Here is an 18,498-nt window from a genome sequence, read left to right on the forward strand (position 1 = left end):
GCATAAAAGTAATAACAAATGCCTAGTTTTTAAAAGTGGAGTCTCTTTAAAAAAAATTTTTATTTGGTTACCCTTTCCCCATCATCAACATCATTCCCTATCCCCACAGCTCATGCTGTCTGTTTGTATCCTTCCATATTTCTCTCCATGCTTTCATAATTGTATACAGAAAAAATCTTTAAATATATTTTTTTTTTATTTTATTTTATTTATTTATTTGACAGAGAGAGATCACAAGTAGGCAGAGAGGCAGGCAGAGAGAGAGAGAGGAGGAAGCAGGCTCCCCGCTGAGCAGAGAGCCCGATGCGGGACTCGATCCCAGGACCCTGAGATCATGACCTGAGCCGAAGGCAGCGGCTTAACCCACTGAGCCACCCAGGCGTCCCAGAAAAAATCTTTAAAGATACACACATTACAATAGGGTATCTTTTTTTTTCCCCCTCAAAAAATCGCACTGTTATAACTGCTTTTCTGCAACTTGCTTTTCTTTTACTCAAAAGTACCTTATGGAAATCTCTGCAGTTCATTCTGAATGGATGGATTATAGTTTATAGTGTATTATAATTTATTCAATCATTTCTCTGTAGATGGGCATTCCTAATTTCCAGTTTTTTCCCCACTATGAACAATGCTGCAATAAACATCCTCATGTGTATATTGTATATTTATTGTTATTGATGGCTTTGTTTTTATGGATTAGGTTCCCAATAGAAGACTGCATGGTGTGTGTGGTGGGGGGAGGGGGTGGTGTGTGTACATGCTGTTTTAAAAAACTTTACTGTAAGTACACCTTAAAATCTTTTTTGAAATTCAACATTCATAAAGAACACATAGGCAAAAAGGTAAAAATCACATAGTTAAATAACTTCATTAACTTTCAGGGAGTAAATACATCTTTCTAACTAGCACCCACATCAAATAGATTACTATCACCTCAGAAATTCCTCTCATGCTCCTACTTACTAACTCCCTCCTTTAGTGAGTATTATATGGACTTCTAAAACTACATATTAGTTTTTGCTTATTTTTGAACTTTATGTAAATGGAATTTTTAAACTTAACAAATGTCAGATTTTTTCCCTGAGAACTTAAAATACTATATTTTAACCCTCAAAGTGTAAAGGGATAGATTCCCTTCTACATCTCAGCAGTAACGTCACTATTCTTTTTTGTTTTGTTTTCACTGTTAAAATAATTTTCCTAACTACAAATTAATTGGAGAATTTAAAAAATATATTTGCTGGCTATTTTATTTCATTTTCCATAGCCCATTCATATCCTTTCCATTTTAAAATTAGCCTGATTCTTATCACCTTCTAAAAGCTCTTTATATATATCTTTGTCTTTTACATTACCAATTTTTCCCAAATCTCTTGCTTATTAGCTTTGTTTATGGTATTATTTACCATATAACATTTAAATATCTACATAGTCAAATATGTCTGTTTTATAGCTTTAGGATTTTCTTACTTAATGAAAATCTTCCTTGTCCTTGGCCAGTCTCAGATACTGTAGCTCTTCAGGGTTTAATTTTAAGCTCTCTTCTTTTTTTTTTCTGTACAAACTCCCTACCTGATGTCATCCATTCCCATTGCTTTAACCTTTCCCAAATGCTGATGATGCCCTTATGTATATAGCTCCAGCCCAGACCTCTGAGCTGTAGTAACAGAATATCACTGTCTACTGTCAGTGAGGGGTGTGTTAAATCCTGGGGGATACAATAGTATGTGGTCCCTGCCCTCCAAGCTTGTTAGAGAAAGGAGATACTGTGTTAATTTAGAGGGATGACTGGGAGACTTGTTGATCTCTTGCAAATTTTGGACTGCTGTAAGGGAAAGGCTACACCCAAAAGATTAGTTCCAGAATATATACAGAACTACTACAAATCTACTAGAAAATGTCAACTCAATAGAAAAATAGGCTAAATAAAAGAAAAGGTAGTTCTTGGAAGAGAAAACCTGAGTGGCCAATAAACATAAAAGACAATCAACTTCACTAGTCATCAGAGAAAATAAAATGAGATACCATTTTATTCAGGGCACCTGGCTGGCTTACTCAGCAGGCTGTGCAACTCTTGATCTCAGGGTTGTGAGTTTAAGCCCCACATCAGATGTAGAGATTACTTTAATAAATAAATAAATAAAAATTTAAAAAATAATAAGGTAAAAAGATACAATTAAAAAAAAACCATTAGATTGGCAAAATTTTAAAATCCTGACTACTTTAAGTGTTGAAAATATGAGGAAAAGAACTTCTACTGCTGGTCAAAACTTATAATGGCACACAACCACCTTTGAAAGCAATTTGGCAAATACCTAATAATGAAGATAGACCCACCCTTTGATTTAGCAGTTCTACCTCTGAGTATCCTTAGGGCAGCGTTTCTCAGTCTCAAAGAGATCTTCTCAATCTTTGAGATTGAGAAGCACTCAATCACTACAGGGTCTTGTTAAAACACAGATTCTGATTCAGTAGGCCTGGGGAAGGACCAGAGATTCTTAATTCCTAACAAGCTCCTAGGTGATCTCATTACTGCTAGTCCAGGGACACACTTTAAACAGCAAGGCCCAAGAGAAACTCTGATGTATATCCTCAAGGGACACACATAGAGATGTTCACTAGAGCACTGATGGTATTAATGAGCTTCTGAAAAACTACTGAGGTGAGTGGATGGCTAAATTCGTATGGTTGAAAGCAAGAGTTAAAAGGAACTGGAGTTACACATGTCAACCTAGATAAATCTCAAAAACAATGTTGAGAGGGGAAAAAAGGCAAGTTGCAGGAAAGATACATAGAATAGGATATTTAACATTTTTAAATAATACTGTATATTGTTTAGAGATATATGCCTATATGGTAAAAGAATGTAGACTTGCATGGGAATGATAAACATCCAAATCATGACAGTGATCCCTTAAGCAACATAGGGGCCTCGGGATAGGGAAGGCCTATGGCACTTCAGTACTATAATGCTTTTGTTATTAAACTGAGTGAATTGTATGCCCAGTTAAATAATAATAATACAACTGGGATGCCTGGATGCCTCAGTTACTTAAGCATCTGCCTTGGGCTCAGGTCATGACCCCCAGGTCGTGGGATCAAGTCCCACATTGGGCTCCTTACTCAGTGGGGAGCTGCTTTTCTCTGTGCCTCCTCTGCCTGCTGCTCTCCTTGCTTGTGCTCTTTCTCTCTCAGGCAAATAAATAAAATCTTAAAAAAATATATAATACAACTGTCTGTTACATTTCTATTTTTTGTACATCTGCAGTATATCATTTAACAACTAAAACAACAAAACAAATAGGCTAATGTTTTAAAATGAGGAGCCCGAGGCTCAAGAACTGACCCTGTGTTCCTTTTACATCACCATGCTACTTTGCACTAACAAAACAAACATGGGTTCACCGAATCTGAAGCATCCCTGGGTTTGGTTTCCACAAAAGCCTGAATCAAACTGTATCCTCAAGTGTTTGCTGTGGGATGCAATGCACAGGTTTTGATCTCTAATAACTAGAGTTCAAAACAAAGTGCCTAAAAACATTTGTTTTGCTTTTGGACATGGTCTAAAACATTTTTTTGGTGTCCCAGAATATGGCCATTAAAAGCAGCCCATTATTCAAGAAAAAAGAAAACAATACCCAAACACTTGAAAACACCCAAATGTGAGTTTAAGAAGCCTCAAAAGAGCGCCTCTTTGTTCATCTCCTGGTTTTCCACAGGCAGTGAAGCAGAGCTGGGGGGTGGACAAGGGAGAACAGGGGGGCATTTCTGTGAAGGTAGTCTGTGGACCCACAAATTGGGAAGAACTGAAAAAAAAAAATGTTAGAGGCAGCAAGTAGTTACAGGCTAATTTTAATATGCTTTCTCTGCCATCTAGCATGTTGCCTGGCCCAGGCCTCTTTGAGCCACCTTTCCTCTCTGTTCTCCTGTTCTCTTCTTAGTTCTTTCCTGGTGCTTGAACCTGGTTGTGCCTCTATTCTGCCCCACATCTCTTAGAAGTACGTTAGTGGCAGGGAGATAGTAGTAAGGGTGGGGGGGGGGGTTTCAGTGTCAGAAAATACCTGGGTTTAAATCCTGCCTGTGCCACTAGTGAGCAGCTCAGTAAACCTGAGACAGCATATGCAGGCCAGTGCCATGCAATGGAATGTGGGAGGATGATGGAAATGTCTGTGTCCACACTGTCTAATGTGGTTGCCGCCAGCCCCAGGTGACTATCCAGTACTTGAAATGTGGCTAATGTGATAGATTTTTTTTTAACTCTATTTAATTAATTTAACTGAAATAGCCACATGACTAGTGGCTCTCATATAGGACAGAGCAAGTCAAGAAAATGAAGAACCCCTCCTCTTAGAGGATCACGGTGTTGTAACAGACATGAGACACCCTGACAAAAAGGCCCTACTGGTAAGCGATATCCTTTCCTGAAAGACTGTCTAAGCAGAGCACTGAGTGCATAATCTCAGGCACTCACCTTCCTGAGGAGGCCTGGCCTGCCTCACGCTGCTGTCACCTCCCAACACCAGATGCAACTCCACTTTTCCAGCACTGCCTGAGGATGCAACTGAGGCAGCCTGGTGTAAAGAAGTTTCCTTCTTCCTCTTGTTCTTTTGTCCTCACTGTGCTGATTAAACAAAATGACTACATTTTCAGAAACCCATTTTTAATTAAATACTTACATGACACTATTTGGTATTTCTTTAAGTTTTCAGACAGAAAATGTTTCTCATTTTTTCCAGGTACACTAATCATATCATTATGTAGCAAATGCTTTAAACTAAAGAGACAATCTACCTGTATGGATTAAAAATATATGAAGATAGGGGCCCCTCGTGGTACAGTCGGTTAAGTGTCTAACTCTTGATTTTGTCTCAGTTGATGATCTTTGGGTCATGAAATCAGGCTCTGTGCTTCGCATGCATCAGGCTCTGTGCTTCACATAGATTCTGCTTGAGATTCTCTCTCTCTCTGCCCCCTCCCCTGGTTCATGTGCTCTCTCTCTAAAATAAAATTTTTTTTTTCAATGAAGATATCCATTTTCAGAAACACAGATCAAGCAGCACCAATTTTATTTTATAGCATTTATTGTAGTAAAAATTCCTCTTGTAAAACATGAGTGATTTTGGTCCATATCTTATTTTCCATTTGGCTTTAAAACATTTTACATTATTTACAAAATAAATTGCAATTTTTACAATTGATTGTACATAATTTTTTTGACCCTTGGAATATTACAGTTTCAAGTAACTAAAAAATAAACACCTGGCAGACTAAGTGTACTGAAAAGTACATATTGAACATACTTAATTACCACAGTAATTTAAAAGTCTTGATCTTTACATCTTAAGATTAAAATTCATTATCATGAAGTCATTCAAGAATCTCTGGAATTTCTCTATTATCCACAATGAGACTATGGATTATCCCTTCTTTCCGCTTCCCACTACTGACAGCCTTTATGTAACAGTCATGGTTCCCAACACTGAAGTGAGTTTCAGTCCCGTCATCTACAAACTCACCCTAGGCCAACAAAAGAAGGAGGAATTAGTGTTCCAGAAACATTTATCTTTGTCTAGAGTATCAACACCATCTAAAAAGGGTGGTATAATGAATATCTATTAGCTAAATGTTAGACTTACGAAAATTAAAGTCAGAAGCTTGTATTGCTAAATGCTTTTCCATGTCTGCTGTGAATTGAACATTTCTTATTTGATCTTGAACAATCCTGAGTTTCAGAGGGAAAAAAAAGCCCTTATGTCTTATGGCTCTGTGTCTATAACATGCACTATGAGACAACACTGACTACTAAAGTACAAATGGGAAGCATGATTGCCAGCACTTACTTTGTACTGAGTCACTTGCTCTGTATCAAGAACAGTGTGTAAGCATTACTTCACTGAACCTTCTCCATAACCTGACAGCAGCATTATTACTCTCCTCACTGTACAGACCAGGGCATCGAGGCACGGAGTAGCAAAACAACCATCAGGAAGGGATACAATGCTCTTAGCCCACTCTGAAAACCCAATTCCTCAGAATGCAAGGTGACTTACAGTAAAACACACAGATAACAAGACCAAGCACTACCTAAGCTCGCCCTGTTCTGTTTGCCACAGCAGCTACCAGCCGTGTGTGGCAGTCAAGCACTTGAAATGTGCTGAGTCTGAAATACCATGTGCTGCTTCAGTGAAAAACAGACACGGAGTGTGGAAGACTTAGAATGTAAAATAACTCTAAAAACTTTTAATATTGATGTTAAAGTATAATATTTTGGATATATATCTATGGCTCATATTATATTTTTACTGAACAGGAACTGAACAGGAGTTAATTTAGAGTAAAAAGATAGGGGCCAGGTAGTGCAGAGAAGAAAGGAAGAACAGGAGGGTTTGAGGATGAAAGTAGAATATGCCAGAAAACAAAGAAAGCACAACCAGGGTTAAAACTTGGCCACGAGCTTCCTGGCAGCTGGACCCGACCCAGGGAGGCCCCACAGCCATTACCCAGCCTGAGAGATCATAGGCCGCACGAGGAAGAGCTTTTTCTGAGCTGTGGGGAGAACCCAGCCCATAGCTCTTTACCAGAGGAGTACTGACACCACCACAAGACCCTGTGGTTGCAGAATTTGCTAGATACATAATCTTGGTCATGATGCTTTGAGATGGAAAGAAAAAGGAGGGGATAAACTGTAGCTCACGGGCAGCAAGAGCAGGGGAGCACCTACTGGGGAAGGCTGCCCACATGCGGAGCTGCAGAAACTACTCTGCAAATTCAGTTTGAGTTATAGTGAGGAGGCAACACGGTTGTAAAGTGCTATTGTCCAAACACCTGTGGTTTCCTGCTAATTACTGAGGAACAAAGACATTGTGTAAGAACATGACTTTGAACTTCTTACTTATTTACAACCATATTCTTAATATCACAAAACATCTCTTTACACTTGCACTGGAGAATTCCTTGAGGGGGAGGGAACAGGATTCAAAACTGCCAATTTGGCATCTAGAGAATTCCAGGGAAGGAAGGAAAGGACAGGAAGGACCAGCAGGTGCCTGATCCATGCTAACGATAACGAAGCTATTCCATAGGGACACTGAAGAGCTCTCCAAACCTCTCTGCATAAAAGAAGTCTGGATCAGTAGATTGAACCCAGAGAGCTCTAGATTTAAATCAGTAGATCTAACCCTGCTCAAGCTCTGGTGATGGATTCTGAGTGAACCCTGATTCAATAACCCTTCAAGAATTCAAACCAGGATTAAGAAAGAGAGAAGCATCTATTTTTGTAGCATTTGGTTTCTGGCATAGGCACTTCCTCAGAAGCAGACAGCCACAAGACCCAGCAGGCAGGTCCTAGATAGCAGCTGAACAAACTCATCCCAGACTTCCTGCCCTCCGAGCACTGCTCCTCACCTTCCTGCACCTATCCCAGATGGAGACAAGGGCAGCACTCACCATGGACAACTAGCTAAACCTGACTAGAGCAGAGTGGGTCCCATTATCTCTAGGCCTGGTGTTCATGTTGGAAGCCAGCATGAAAGGTGGGGACAGAGGAGAGTACCTCTGGCTTGCCAGCAGACTCCCCGGCCCTGGCAAATTTCCATCCAGGTACTGCAGCTCCCAGTCCCACACTCCATGCTTCCCTTGATGGTCTCCTCTGCTTCTGCTTGCTCCCTGTGCTATGCACACTGCTATTTCATTCTTGCTGAAATCACTCCAATAGTCATCCCATCCATGGCCATAGTGGTGCAAGCAGCTGCCAGCAAAGGCCAGACACTGTGGGGCTAGATGTGGATGTCATCATGCTTGGCCACAATGAGTGGGGTAGCCTCTGGGCACTGCTGGTCTATACATTCCACCTGTCTTCTGGGGTTGGTGACAGGGCCCTTTCCTATCTGCCTTTGTGTCATCTGACATGTGTATATTCCTCCTTTTTAAAAAACTCCACTTTTAGAAAAGTCCTATCTGCTTTGAGGGTATGGTGTAAAGCCTTCCTATTTCAAACATGACCCGTGGGGCAACATATAGCATTGGTACCAGGGGAAATGTTAGAATTTGTATTTTAACAAGATCCCACATGATTCCTACACATGCAGGTTTGAGGAGCTGTGGAATGAAGCTCAACCTTAACTTGGACAAACACAGGAGGATGCCAACCTCTGTGGGGCAGTTTTTGATGGATGGATGTGTGAATTCCTTTTAGGACAGAGCCTGGTGCAGGAGAGGAAAGGCAGCATGTGAGCTGGGGTCAGCTCTCAACAGAAGGTGTTTCCAACCCCTCCCTGCCCCAGGTGCTCTCCTGGAAAGGTCTCCAGAATTTGGAGTCAGGAGTACTTCATCTCTTTCTTGTTCTTAACCTAGAGGACCTTGGTTAATTATCAATCTCCATCATTAGGAAACGCAGCAACATTTCAGCAGCAACCCTTACCCGTGGCACTAAGAGTAATCAAAGGGTCAACTTACTGCTGTCTCCATTCTTTTACCATTGCACCATACATCCATAGTGTCTTTTTCTGTAAAAGTAACAACAACAAAAGTTATAATCTATGATTCAGACATAAAATTAACTCTATTATTTTAAAAGAAGTTTGATATACTGGACTTCTAAAACTCTATTAACTTTTCATGGCTTTCCAATTTTTCTAAATTTGAAGAAACTGTTTACTCTTGGTTCACAAAATAAAAATGAAACAAAATAATCTTTTAAGAAATGATCAGAGCCTCGGTACAAATGGGTGAAGCCCTGTTGAACAAAATAAACACTGCAACACACACTTCAGGATTAAGGATGCACAGAAATGAGTATGAGGAGGGCCCTCACCACAGACTGTTGTCAGTGACCAGATAATCCCCCAATGCCTTGCACAAAGAGCCCAGTGGATGATGGCGCAAAGAGGTCACCAAGAAAGGCTGCGACAGGGTTCATGTAGAATGGACAGCATACAGGCTTAGAAATCTAACCTTAAATTTCATACTGGAGGGCCCAATAATCTCTATTCATTTTTGCGATGATTTCATTTTGGGGGAAAATTTTTGGATCATAAGGAAAAACACAGGCATCCCTGCTGGACTGTGCAGACTCTGTGGAGCAAACTGCTACCACGAGCCACCTGAGCATTAGTTTAGGTGTCAGGGCTCGCTTTGGGAGGCATATGTATGTATGCAAGTGTGCAAGGACACGTGTGCATTTTGGGGGAGGATCCCCAGATCCAAGTGTAAATATCAGTGTTCTGGTGGGTGGCGGGGGAGAAGATTGTACTCATCAAGCAGCCACAAGATGAGCTGTGGGCATTATAAGAAGCCTAGAATCGGGACCTGTGTGCATGTGAGAAGCCTGGGGGTCAAAAACTTGCCTGCGGGTCACAGTTGAGGTGCCAGGCAGGGGCTTCATTCTAACAGCCTATCTATTCCAGGAACACAGTCTAGTAGGGACTCTTTTCTCCTCACACCTTGAGAAGGGAGCCTCAGAGAACAGAGATAGGCCTTTGAGCGGGGCTAAAGGGGAGAGAGGCCGAGGGGCCCAGGAGATGTGGGCCATGGTTGCCCTAGTGGCAGCCTGGGGTGCAGGGGCAGGGGCGCATATCAATGGCAGCAGCTGTAGGGAAACTGAGCTCGTTCCAACACCTGAGCAGAGGATATACTGTTGAAGTAAACCATGATGGTGGTGAAGAATGGAATTTATACTGAACTCTGACCTTCTATAAAGCTATTATTAATGTGCCTCTGAAGAAATCTAACCCAGAAGACAAAAGAGAAAATTGCAATACATTTAACTATGTAAAAGTAAAAAATATTCCTGCATCATTTAAGAAAACACATATGTGCATAAGCAAAGTCATACAATAAATGACAAAGTGGAAAAAAATAAGCAAAGCTCACAGCACAGACAAAAGTTTAATCTTACTAACATAGAGACTCTGAGTAATCAACAAGAAAAATACCAACAACCCAAAAGAAAGTAGGTCAAAGGACATGAAGATGCATTATCAGGAAAGAAAAACAAAAGGACCTCAAATGTGAAAAGATGTTCAACTTCACTTAATTTTGAAAAAGGCAAATAAAAACAACTCTGAAATATCATTTTTCATGTAGCAGAATATTAAAAAAAATTTAAGATCTGACAACATGCTCAGCTGGAGAACCTGTGAAGAAATGGGTACTGGGAGCACAAAACAGTAAAAACACCAGGAGGGGCAATGTTTGACAAACATCATGTGCCTCTTGATATAATAAAACTATAGTCTTGCAAAAAAAAAAAAAAAATTAAACCTAAATTTGACCAATTCTTCAGTCAACTACCAATGTATGGCAAACAGAGAAGAGGGACTGCCTGGCTGGCTCAGTTGATAGAGCATGTGACTCTTGACCTTGGGTTGTAAGTTCAAATCCCACTTTGGGTGCAGAAATTACTTAAAAATAAAAACTATAAATGATACATATTTAAAAAAAAAGAAAAAGAAAAAGAAAAAGAAAGAGAAACATCACAGAAGTGCTATCAACAAAATCCAGACCACAGGAAACTCTTCAAGACAAATTGATCTAGTTCCTTCAATAAATAAGCTATATAGGAGTTTCTGGGTTTTTTTTTTTTCCAACTATGTGCATTTAATTACTGAATAAACATTTTTTTTAAGTTTATTTAAGTGATTTCTATACCCAGTGTGGGACTTGAACTCATGACCCTGAGATTAAGAGTCATGTGCTCCACTGAGCCAGTCAGTAACCCAAACATTTTTCACTTTTTTTTTTTTTTTTAAAGATTTTATTTATTTATTTGACAGAGAGAGATCACAAGCAGGCAGAGAGGCAGGCAGAGAGAGAGGAAGGGAAGCAGGCCCCCCGCTGAGCAGAGAGCCCCATGCGGGACTCGATCCCAGGACCCCGAGATCATGACCCGAGCCGAAGGCAGTGGCCCAACCCACTGAGCCACCCAGGCGCCCCCATTTTTCACTTTTTAAAGAAAATATTTATTTATTTATTTGAGAGAGAATGAGGAAACTGAGCAGGAGACAGAGGGATAAAGAATCTGAAGCAGACTCTGCAATGAGCACAGAGCGCAACACGGGGCTTGATCCTGACCAATGGTGAGATCATGACCTGAGCTGAAACCAAGAGTCAGAGGCTTAACCAACTGAACTACCTAGATGCCCCCACATTTTTCATTCTCAAAAAAATTTTTTTAAAAGAACATGGTAGCATTTGAATAGACTGTAGACTCCTTAAGGCATGGACAACATCTCTTTTTCTACTGCATACTACAGTATGCTAACTGGTATTTAGCAGGTACGCAATATTATCTAAATAAATGAATCAGTGAATTACTGAGATAATCCAAATGGTCTTAACTTTAGTGATATGAGAAGCAGGAAATACGGGAGTACCAGAAGAGAGAAAAGATAGCAACTTGTAAATATTTATTTTATAGGCCCAGTAGAAACAACATAGATAGCGATCTGTAACAGCAGAGCTTAGCTTAAAGATCAATGGCTTATTACTCTTTATTTTGTAATCTACTTTATCTGGACTTTGACAACTTTGAGGTGTTACAGTACTAAACTGTTTGCTACCTAGAGAAAAATTCCTTTGTTACTGATCAATCTTCAATTTCTACTGTCTCTAAACATCATTTTAAAGAGAAGTATCAATAATGACAATAATATAAATATCAATAATAAATAATAATACATCATTATTTCTTTTTTTAAACCTGTTTATAGTCCTTAAATCTATCACTACAAAATCTGGCTCTCATATAGATCAGTCATTTAAATGAATACTTCGTTCATATGGTACATCAGAAATACACCTACGCATACTTACACTCTCTCTACGCAAAGCTCCTATAAAGGGTCTGGATAGTTGGGGGAACTAACAACCACCATAAAAAGCCAATAAATTCTGCAGAAATAGCGCTCACTTACCCAACACAACTCGAAAGTCCTCACCATCCAAACGTAATACCCAAGTATTGGTGGTTTTTGACCTGTTCTCCATATACTTCTTGAGACTTTTCCCATTAATTTCCAGAGTATATTCATATGCAAATCCACTGACAGCATCTATATTTATGGTTGCTTTTGTCTTTGCAGCTCCAACGCAGAAGGTTTCTTTGCCCACTAGTTTGAACATCCATTCTTTTCTTATCTCTTCCTAAGCAACAAAATATGAAAGTTAAAAACACACAAATGGAAGAAAACTTAATATTTAGCTTTAGAAATGCTGTAATTAAAGTGAGTAAATAGCAATGTTATTTAGATGTAATTTTATTACTTCATGATTCAAATATTTTAGAAAATAAAAGCACTTGAAGTTTAAATGTTACACTCTATGAACTCTATAACTCTTATTAGTTTTCTTTGTCCAGTAACATGATCCAGGCCCAAATATAAAGATAATCAATGTAAGAGAAAAGCCTTGAATTACATATGAAGAATCTATGTTAACAAATTCAAGCTTCTATGTATGCCATAATCTACAAAGTAATCCATGTTTTCCTACCTTCCCATCTACATATACCACTCGTTTGCCTGATGTGGTTCCATGTTCAAACTCGATCTTATGGACTCCATCACTTAAAGCGACATCCCAAACGGCTACGAGATCTGTCATTTTTTCCAGGCTATAAGGAGGGCTAAGGGAATAAAATAAAGCAATTACAATAGGCCAAAAGCAGTAAGAATATAACAAATAAATCTTTCCAAGATGAAAATACCGGATTTTTTTAAAGCCCTAAAATTACAAGATACTAAAGTGACAGTACCTAAGAATTTCTACTCACAGTACATATAACTATCTTCTCCTTCTCCCTCTTACTCTTTCTTTAAGATGAAACTACTATATATGGATATATAGTCGGATAATTCTAAACAAAGTCACCTTAATATTAATAGGATTAAGAACCTATCCAGGATAGCATTCTAAGCTGGGCTACAGAAGAGTGCTTGGAAAGGTCAATAAAAAGTCTCTACTTCTTCCCTACATCCCCATTTAAAAAGCACAGTATTTAATTCTGGTATTTCTTTTTCAGATCCATTCACTCCAAAACAGGAACTCCCCAAACCTTTCATACTTAAACCCGTTAGGATTCATTTTAACAAAAACAGTTCTAATTTATTATACTGAGAAGAGAAGTCATAGAAGAAATGTCCTATCACAAAAGAAAAAAAATGTATGGAAAATGGTAATTCTTGTCTTTATTACCATAATCTTATTTAGAAAATAAAGGATTTTTGCCATAATACTTTATCTGGCACAACTTAAATACATACTTTTGATATTAATATAAAATATATAATATTTATGTCTATGCCCAGCATGAGTACATATATATATTATGTAATACCTATATACAGACTATATTTGAGCCTGCTCTCTTAACTACATCTTACTCTTTACTCACTCTAATATTGTTTGTGTACTCTACATCAGAAATGGTAAGTGGATTTTACATCATCTTGAAGTGATTGCTGAGAACTTGGGGCTAACACAGATTTGGAGACCTTACATCCAGGCCCCATGGGAAAAGATGTGTGCCATTAGCGGCCACCTCCATTCCAGGTGTTTACTACCCTGCTCTTAGTCACAGAAAAGCAAAACCATCTTGCAATCTGCAAGTTTAAAAAATGTGTCCTTAACAAAGTAGACTGGATAAATAATACCTGAGTGATTAAAACAATCCTGAAAGTTTGAAGAGCTAATTTTATTGCCACACAAGACATTTACCTTTCATCATCTTCAAAGATAGGACTGTCATCTCCAGATGCCATGGATGGCAAAATAGTCTTTAATCCAATTAGCAGGCAGGAAAGAAAAAAGCAGAATTGCAGCAAAGAAAGACTGAGAGCAACAAAGAGGACATCTGCAAAGGGTTTTTTTCTAAGTTTGCAATCCATTTCTCAAATTGCATGCAGTTTCTGATGAAACAGCTTATACATACAATAGAATTGCAATCTCTAGTTGTCAGGAAAAGAAATTAAGTCATGCAAATTGGCCAATCATATTTTTCCCTGTTATAAATTTATAACTTCCTAAAACTAGAGAACAGACTCTAGTTTATTTCAAATATGATACCACATCAGAGCTGCAAGAGACCTAGAGACCCAGTCCTCTGGGTCCCACGCTTCTCAAAGTGAGGTATAAGAAGCCTCAAGGGTATGAGGCAGTGGGTCAGGGAATACATAAAACTCCAGGATAAACAGTATACATCTTCGGGAAGCATTGATGTTACACGGTGGTAAAAAATTTAAAATGCAATCCTAATATTCAGTTTTAGAAGGCTATATATTATGGTAGAATATATAATTTAAAAAATATTTTAGAAGCACCTGTCTGGCTCAGTTGTAGAGCACATGACTCTTGATATTGGTGTTGTGAGTTCAATCCCTATGTTGGGGGTAGAGCTTACTTAACTAAAAAAATAAGTAAAAAATTAAAAAAAAATTTGTAGATACCTTCAAAGAAATTATTGGTTTGCAGGAAGCCACCAAGGATATGCTAGATCACTTTCGAACAGCAAACTTAATTTACCCATTTACCTAAGCCCTCTTACTTTACTAGTGCCAATAATGAATCCACAAAATTATGTGGTTTGCTCAGGTCACTAGTAGGGCCTGAGCCAGACTAAAGCCCAGTACTCCCATGCAATTACCTCAGAATTAACTGGGGTGTAATATTAATTAAATTTTACTAAAATCAGAAGCACACATATATTCATTCACACATGCATAGGAAACCCTCCATGTTTGGAGATTTGGGATTAACAGCTGTATCCTTGCCAAACCTACTGAAAAATAACTTCAACTATTTTTTGCTCTCCGGATCTACTCTGGCCTGGCCTTCTCCCTATAGATGTCCAAGTGTGCGCTCTCCTTGTAAAAAATGGGAGATTGCCAGACTTCTTTAGCTGGAAACAGCCAGAAGCCACAAACTGTTTTTAAAAAGATGTTAAAGAAGGGATTAACATTGATAAAAGCAATCCAGCAGCACAGAAAAGATGAAAATTTTAGAATAAAAATTAAAAACTCAAATACTTTGTACCTAAAATAAATCCCTGTTTTGAGAGCACTTTACAAATTTGTGAATTTTTCTAATCTTAGGAAGCCCTAGGGTATCTCCTAGGGTGGAGGGTATCCTGCAACTATAAAAGCAAAGAGAATACGCAGCAACAAAGGAAGCCAAATAGCATAATATAAATTTGGATAAGCCATCTTTTGCAAATCAGAGTGGGTTTAGGGGTATCTTCATATTTTGCTTTATAACTTTTAGAGACCCTAGAAAGTTTAGTAATTCACTATTCAAACTTGAAAGAATTGCTCAGTTTTCCATTATAATGAACTTCAATATTATCATACTACAATAAGGCATGGTATCATCTTAATTATAATAACTTTTCATATATAATATAAAAGACGACACAACAAATTAGAAGGGAAGTGAGAAATCAAGATCACATTTATTTCTTGAAAATTTTCCCTAAATCATCAACATTCATTCATATATTCATTTATTTATGGAGTATCTATCTAAAGTGCTGAAAAGTTTTAGAAATAGTGATGGCTACACAAAATTGTGGTTGTACTTAATCCCACTGAACTGTACACTTAAAGACAGTTAAAATGGCAAATTTTATGTGATACATATTTCACAACTTAAAAAAAATAATATTGTAATATACAAAAAGACATTGAATTATATACTTTAAATGGGTGAATTGTATGTATGTGAACTACACCTCAACAAAGTTGTTTAAAAAAAGGAAAGATCCAAGTGCCCTGCTGGTAGTGTTTCTTGGAATGCGACCATTATCTATAACCAAAAGATGATCACAACTGTCCTTGTCTGCAATATCTACCTCACTGATCTGAAAAATGAGAAATACCTGTCACACACCTTCAAATTACAAACTGGACTTAATAAACACATGTCATACTCTAAATTCATTCACCATGTTAACAGTCACTTACGTGCCAGGCACTGAATTGGACACTAAGCTTAGTGAGAGGCTGTAGAGACCAAAAGATGATTATGACACAGCCATGGGACAGTCCTTGTAATGGGAAGAAGTAAAGGACAGAATGGACCCCCAGAGAAAGGATCCCAGCCCTACCAAATAGGTGGGAAGGCCAGAGAAGACTCTGGTTTAAAACTTGAGAGAAAGGAATTAATCCACTGTCATTTTTTTTTTTTTAAGATTTTATTTCTTTATTTGACAGAGAGAGGCAGGCAGAGAGAGAAGAGGAAGCAGGCCCCCTGCTGAGCAGAGAGCCCGATGCGGGGCTCGATCCCAGAACCCTGGGATCATGACCTGAGCCGAAGGCAGAGGCTTTACATCACTGAGCCATCCAGGTGCTCCTCCACTGTCATTCTTAAACTCTTACACATATACTTAATTTTCAGGATCAAGTGACCAAATTGAAAAATGATCATTATAAAGAAAACCCCCTCTATTTTAGCACAAAATTTTAAAAATGTAAATGAAGGGGTGTCTGGGTAGCTCAGTCAATTAAGCATCCAACTTTTTTTTTTTTAAGACTTTTATTTTATTTATTTGACAGACAGACTTCACAAGTAGGCAGAAAGGCAGGCAGAGAGGAAGGGAAGCAGGCTCCCTGCCGAGCAGAGAGCCCTATTTTGGGCTGGATCCCAGGATCCTGGGATCATGAACTGAGCCAAAGGTGGAGGCTTTAACCCACTGAGCCACCCAGGCACCCCAAGCATCCAACTCTTGATCTCAATTCAGGCCTTGATCTCGGGGTGGTGAGTCCAAGTCCTGCTTTGGACTCCATGCTGGGCATGAAAACTACTTTAAAAATAACAATAACATAAAAATAAAATGAATTTTAAAACAAAAATGTAAGTGGAAAGGATGGAAAAACAAATTCCATTTATTTCCACTGATGAGGATGATGTCACTCACTTGAAACTTTTTTACATGTCTTGGAAGAAAGCTTTTTGAGTAACTAGGCATCAGCATTATCTTTTTTAAAATCTCTTCCCTAGCAGTTCAACGGTCAGTTTCAGAGTAAGACCTAACTATTAAGACGTTTCTACTCTTCATCGAAACCATCTTGCCCTTAACTTGGGTTTAACCGTCCTTGGGGCTGTTTACGGTCTGTCCAAGCTAAACCCAAGTCCGTTTTAAATATTACTAAGATATTCATAGTTCCCATTTCAGCAAAAGCTCTAGGTAAGGCCAGCCACAAAGTCAGTCTTCAACAAATAGGTGTTGACTCTGTGCGTCCAGACCCATGGGAAGCATTGGGACCTCCAGCAAAGTGCGTCAGGAAGCTTCAGGAGCCAGGTGTCCCCAAAGGCTACCGGAGGTACAAGAACCGGTAACTTGGGCACCTGGGTGGCTCAGTGGGTTGGGCCCCTGCCTTCGGCTCAAGTCATGATCTCAGGGTCCTGGGATCGAGTCCCACATCAGGCTCCCTGCTCAGCAGGGAGCCTGCTTCCCTTCCTCTCTCTCTGCCTACTTGTGATCTCTCTGTCAAATAAATAAAATCTTAAAAAAAAAAAAAAAAACCAAAAACCGGTAACTTTTCTGAGGAGCATTTTTACCCCGTAAACCACAAGCCTTACAACAGATCCACTCTAAACAAATCATGCTCAACACATCAGACATAACAGTGCTCAAGGAATTGCTTTCCGTATTGCTACCCACTGCAAACCACGTTCACCAGCAGGGAGGGAATCCACCAAGTCAGTCGCAGTGCGGTCACTAAGACACTGCACGGCCAGCCTGGGCTAGGCCCTGCGGAGGGACGCTGCGCTCAACCTGGCGCACACGAGCGCAGCCCAGGGAGGCCCAAAGATCGCACAAAAACACGTGAAGCCACGGGGAGCTGCGCGAGCCCCACGCTTAGGTAAAGGAGCCGAGTTACAGCACCTCACGACCTTGACTCCGCTGAGGCGTCCAGGAAAAAACGGCTGGAATAGTATTACCTTCAGGTCGCAGGGCCTGGCCAGGAAGGAGAGACCCGCAGGCTGCTCCCGCCCCCACAGTTCCCGCCTCTGCCTCCGCCCTGGGCCCGGCCGACAGAAAACTCCCGAACACCCCGGTGCCTCACCCTCCCGGCTCACGGTCCGCGTAGACACCACCCACCGCTCGCGGCGCCCGCCGCCGCCGCCGCCGCCGCCGCCGCCGCCGCCGCTGCCGGGAGATGGCCGCAGCCGCGCTACAGCGGGGACGCCGGGGCTGGGCGCAGGGGCTTCTGGGGCCCGACCCGGGGCCTCCCCACCTGCGCCGCGGGGCTTACCTGGCCGCCGGGCACCACGGGAGGTTCTGTGCCACGGAGCGCGCGGGTTCCGGCGGGTTCCACCCGGGCCGCGTGGCCTTGCTCCCCTCGCCGAGAACCGGGCGCCTCCTCCTCGGAAGCTGAAAGCTCGGCCGCCGCCAGTTGCGAGCGCGCCGACTCTGTGGCGCTTCAGGTCCCCTGAGGTGCCCAGCGCTGGCCGCCACCCGCCTCCGAGCGCCGCGGACGCAACCCCCGCCCGCTGCCTCAGCGG

General features: G+C 40.4%; 1 protein-coding gene across 6 annotated transcripts; it reads right to left on the reverse strand.

Annotated features, from left to right (window-relative positions):
- Positions 1 to 5,063: 5,063 nt before the first annotated feature.
- Positions 5,064 to 18,397, reverse strand: FAIM (Fas apoptotic inhibitory molecule). Of its 6 annotated transcripts, XM_045088864.1 has the most exons (7): positions 18,249 to 18,397; positions 13,714 to 13,772; positions 12,490 to 12,622; positions 11,913 to 12,141; positions 8,455 to 8,504; positions 5,637 to 5,722; positions 5,382 to 5,517 (listed from the first exon to the last, which is right to left on the reverse strand). In XM_045088864.1, the coding sequence occupies exons 2-6, from the start codon at positions 13,755 to 13,757 to the stop codon at positions 5,648 to 5,650; spliced, it is 531 nt and encodes a 176-aa protein (XP_044944799.1). In that variant the 5' UTR covers positions 13,758 to 13,772; positions 18,249 to 18,397; the 3' UTR covers positions 5,382 to 5,517; positions 5,637 to 5,647. The 6 variants fall into 6 exon arrangements, with proteins under 6 accessions (XP_004762464.1, XP_004762467.1, XP_004762469.1 ...); XM_004762407.3 differs by lacking the exon at positions 5,637 to 5,722 and having other exon boundaries at positions 5,064 to 5,517; positions 18,249 to 18,383; XM_004762410.3 differs by lacking the exons at positions 5,637 to 5,722; positions 13,714 to 13,772 and having other exon boundaries at positions 5,064 to 5,517; positions 18,249 to 18,391.
- Between the last annotated feature and the right edge of the window lie 101 nt (positions 18,398 to 18,498).

This window comes from Mustela putorius, unplaced genomic scaffold, assembly GCF_011764305.1.
Source record: "Mustela putorius furo isolate JIRA1106 unplaced genomic scaffold, ASM1176430v1.1 tig00003834_pilon_pilon_pilon, whole genome shotgun sequence".
Lineage (NCBI taxonomy): Eukaryota > Metazoa > Chordata > Mammalia > Carnivora > Mustelidae > Mustela > Mustela putorius.

What these genes read in the sequence shown, in the direction of transcription:
- FAIM (XM_004762407.3), bottom strand. Translation starts at nt 13,757, where the DNA reads ATGGCATCTGGAGATGACAGTCCTATCTTTGAAGATGATGAAAG. An exon ending in ATCTTTGAAGATGATGAAAG is followed by an intron (nt 12,623 to 13,713) that starts GTAAATGTCTTG and finishes TTATTCCCTTAG; the next exon opens with CCCTCCTTATAGCCTGGAAA. An exon ending in TGGTATATGTAGATGGGAAG is followed by an intron (nt 12,142 to 12,489) that starts GTAGGAAAACAT and finishes TTTGTTGCTTAG; the next exon opens with GAAGAGATAAGAAAAGAATG.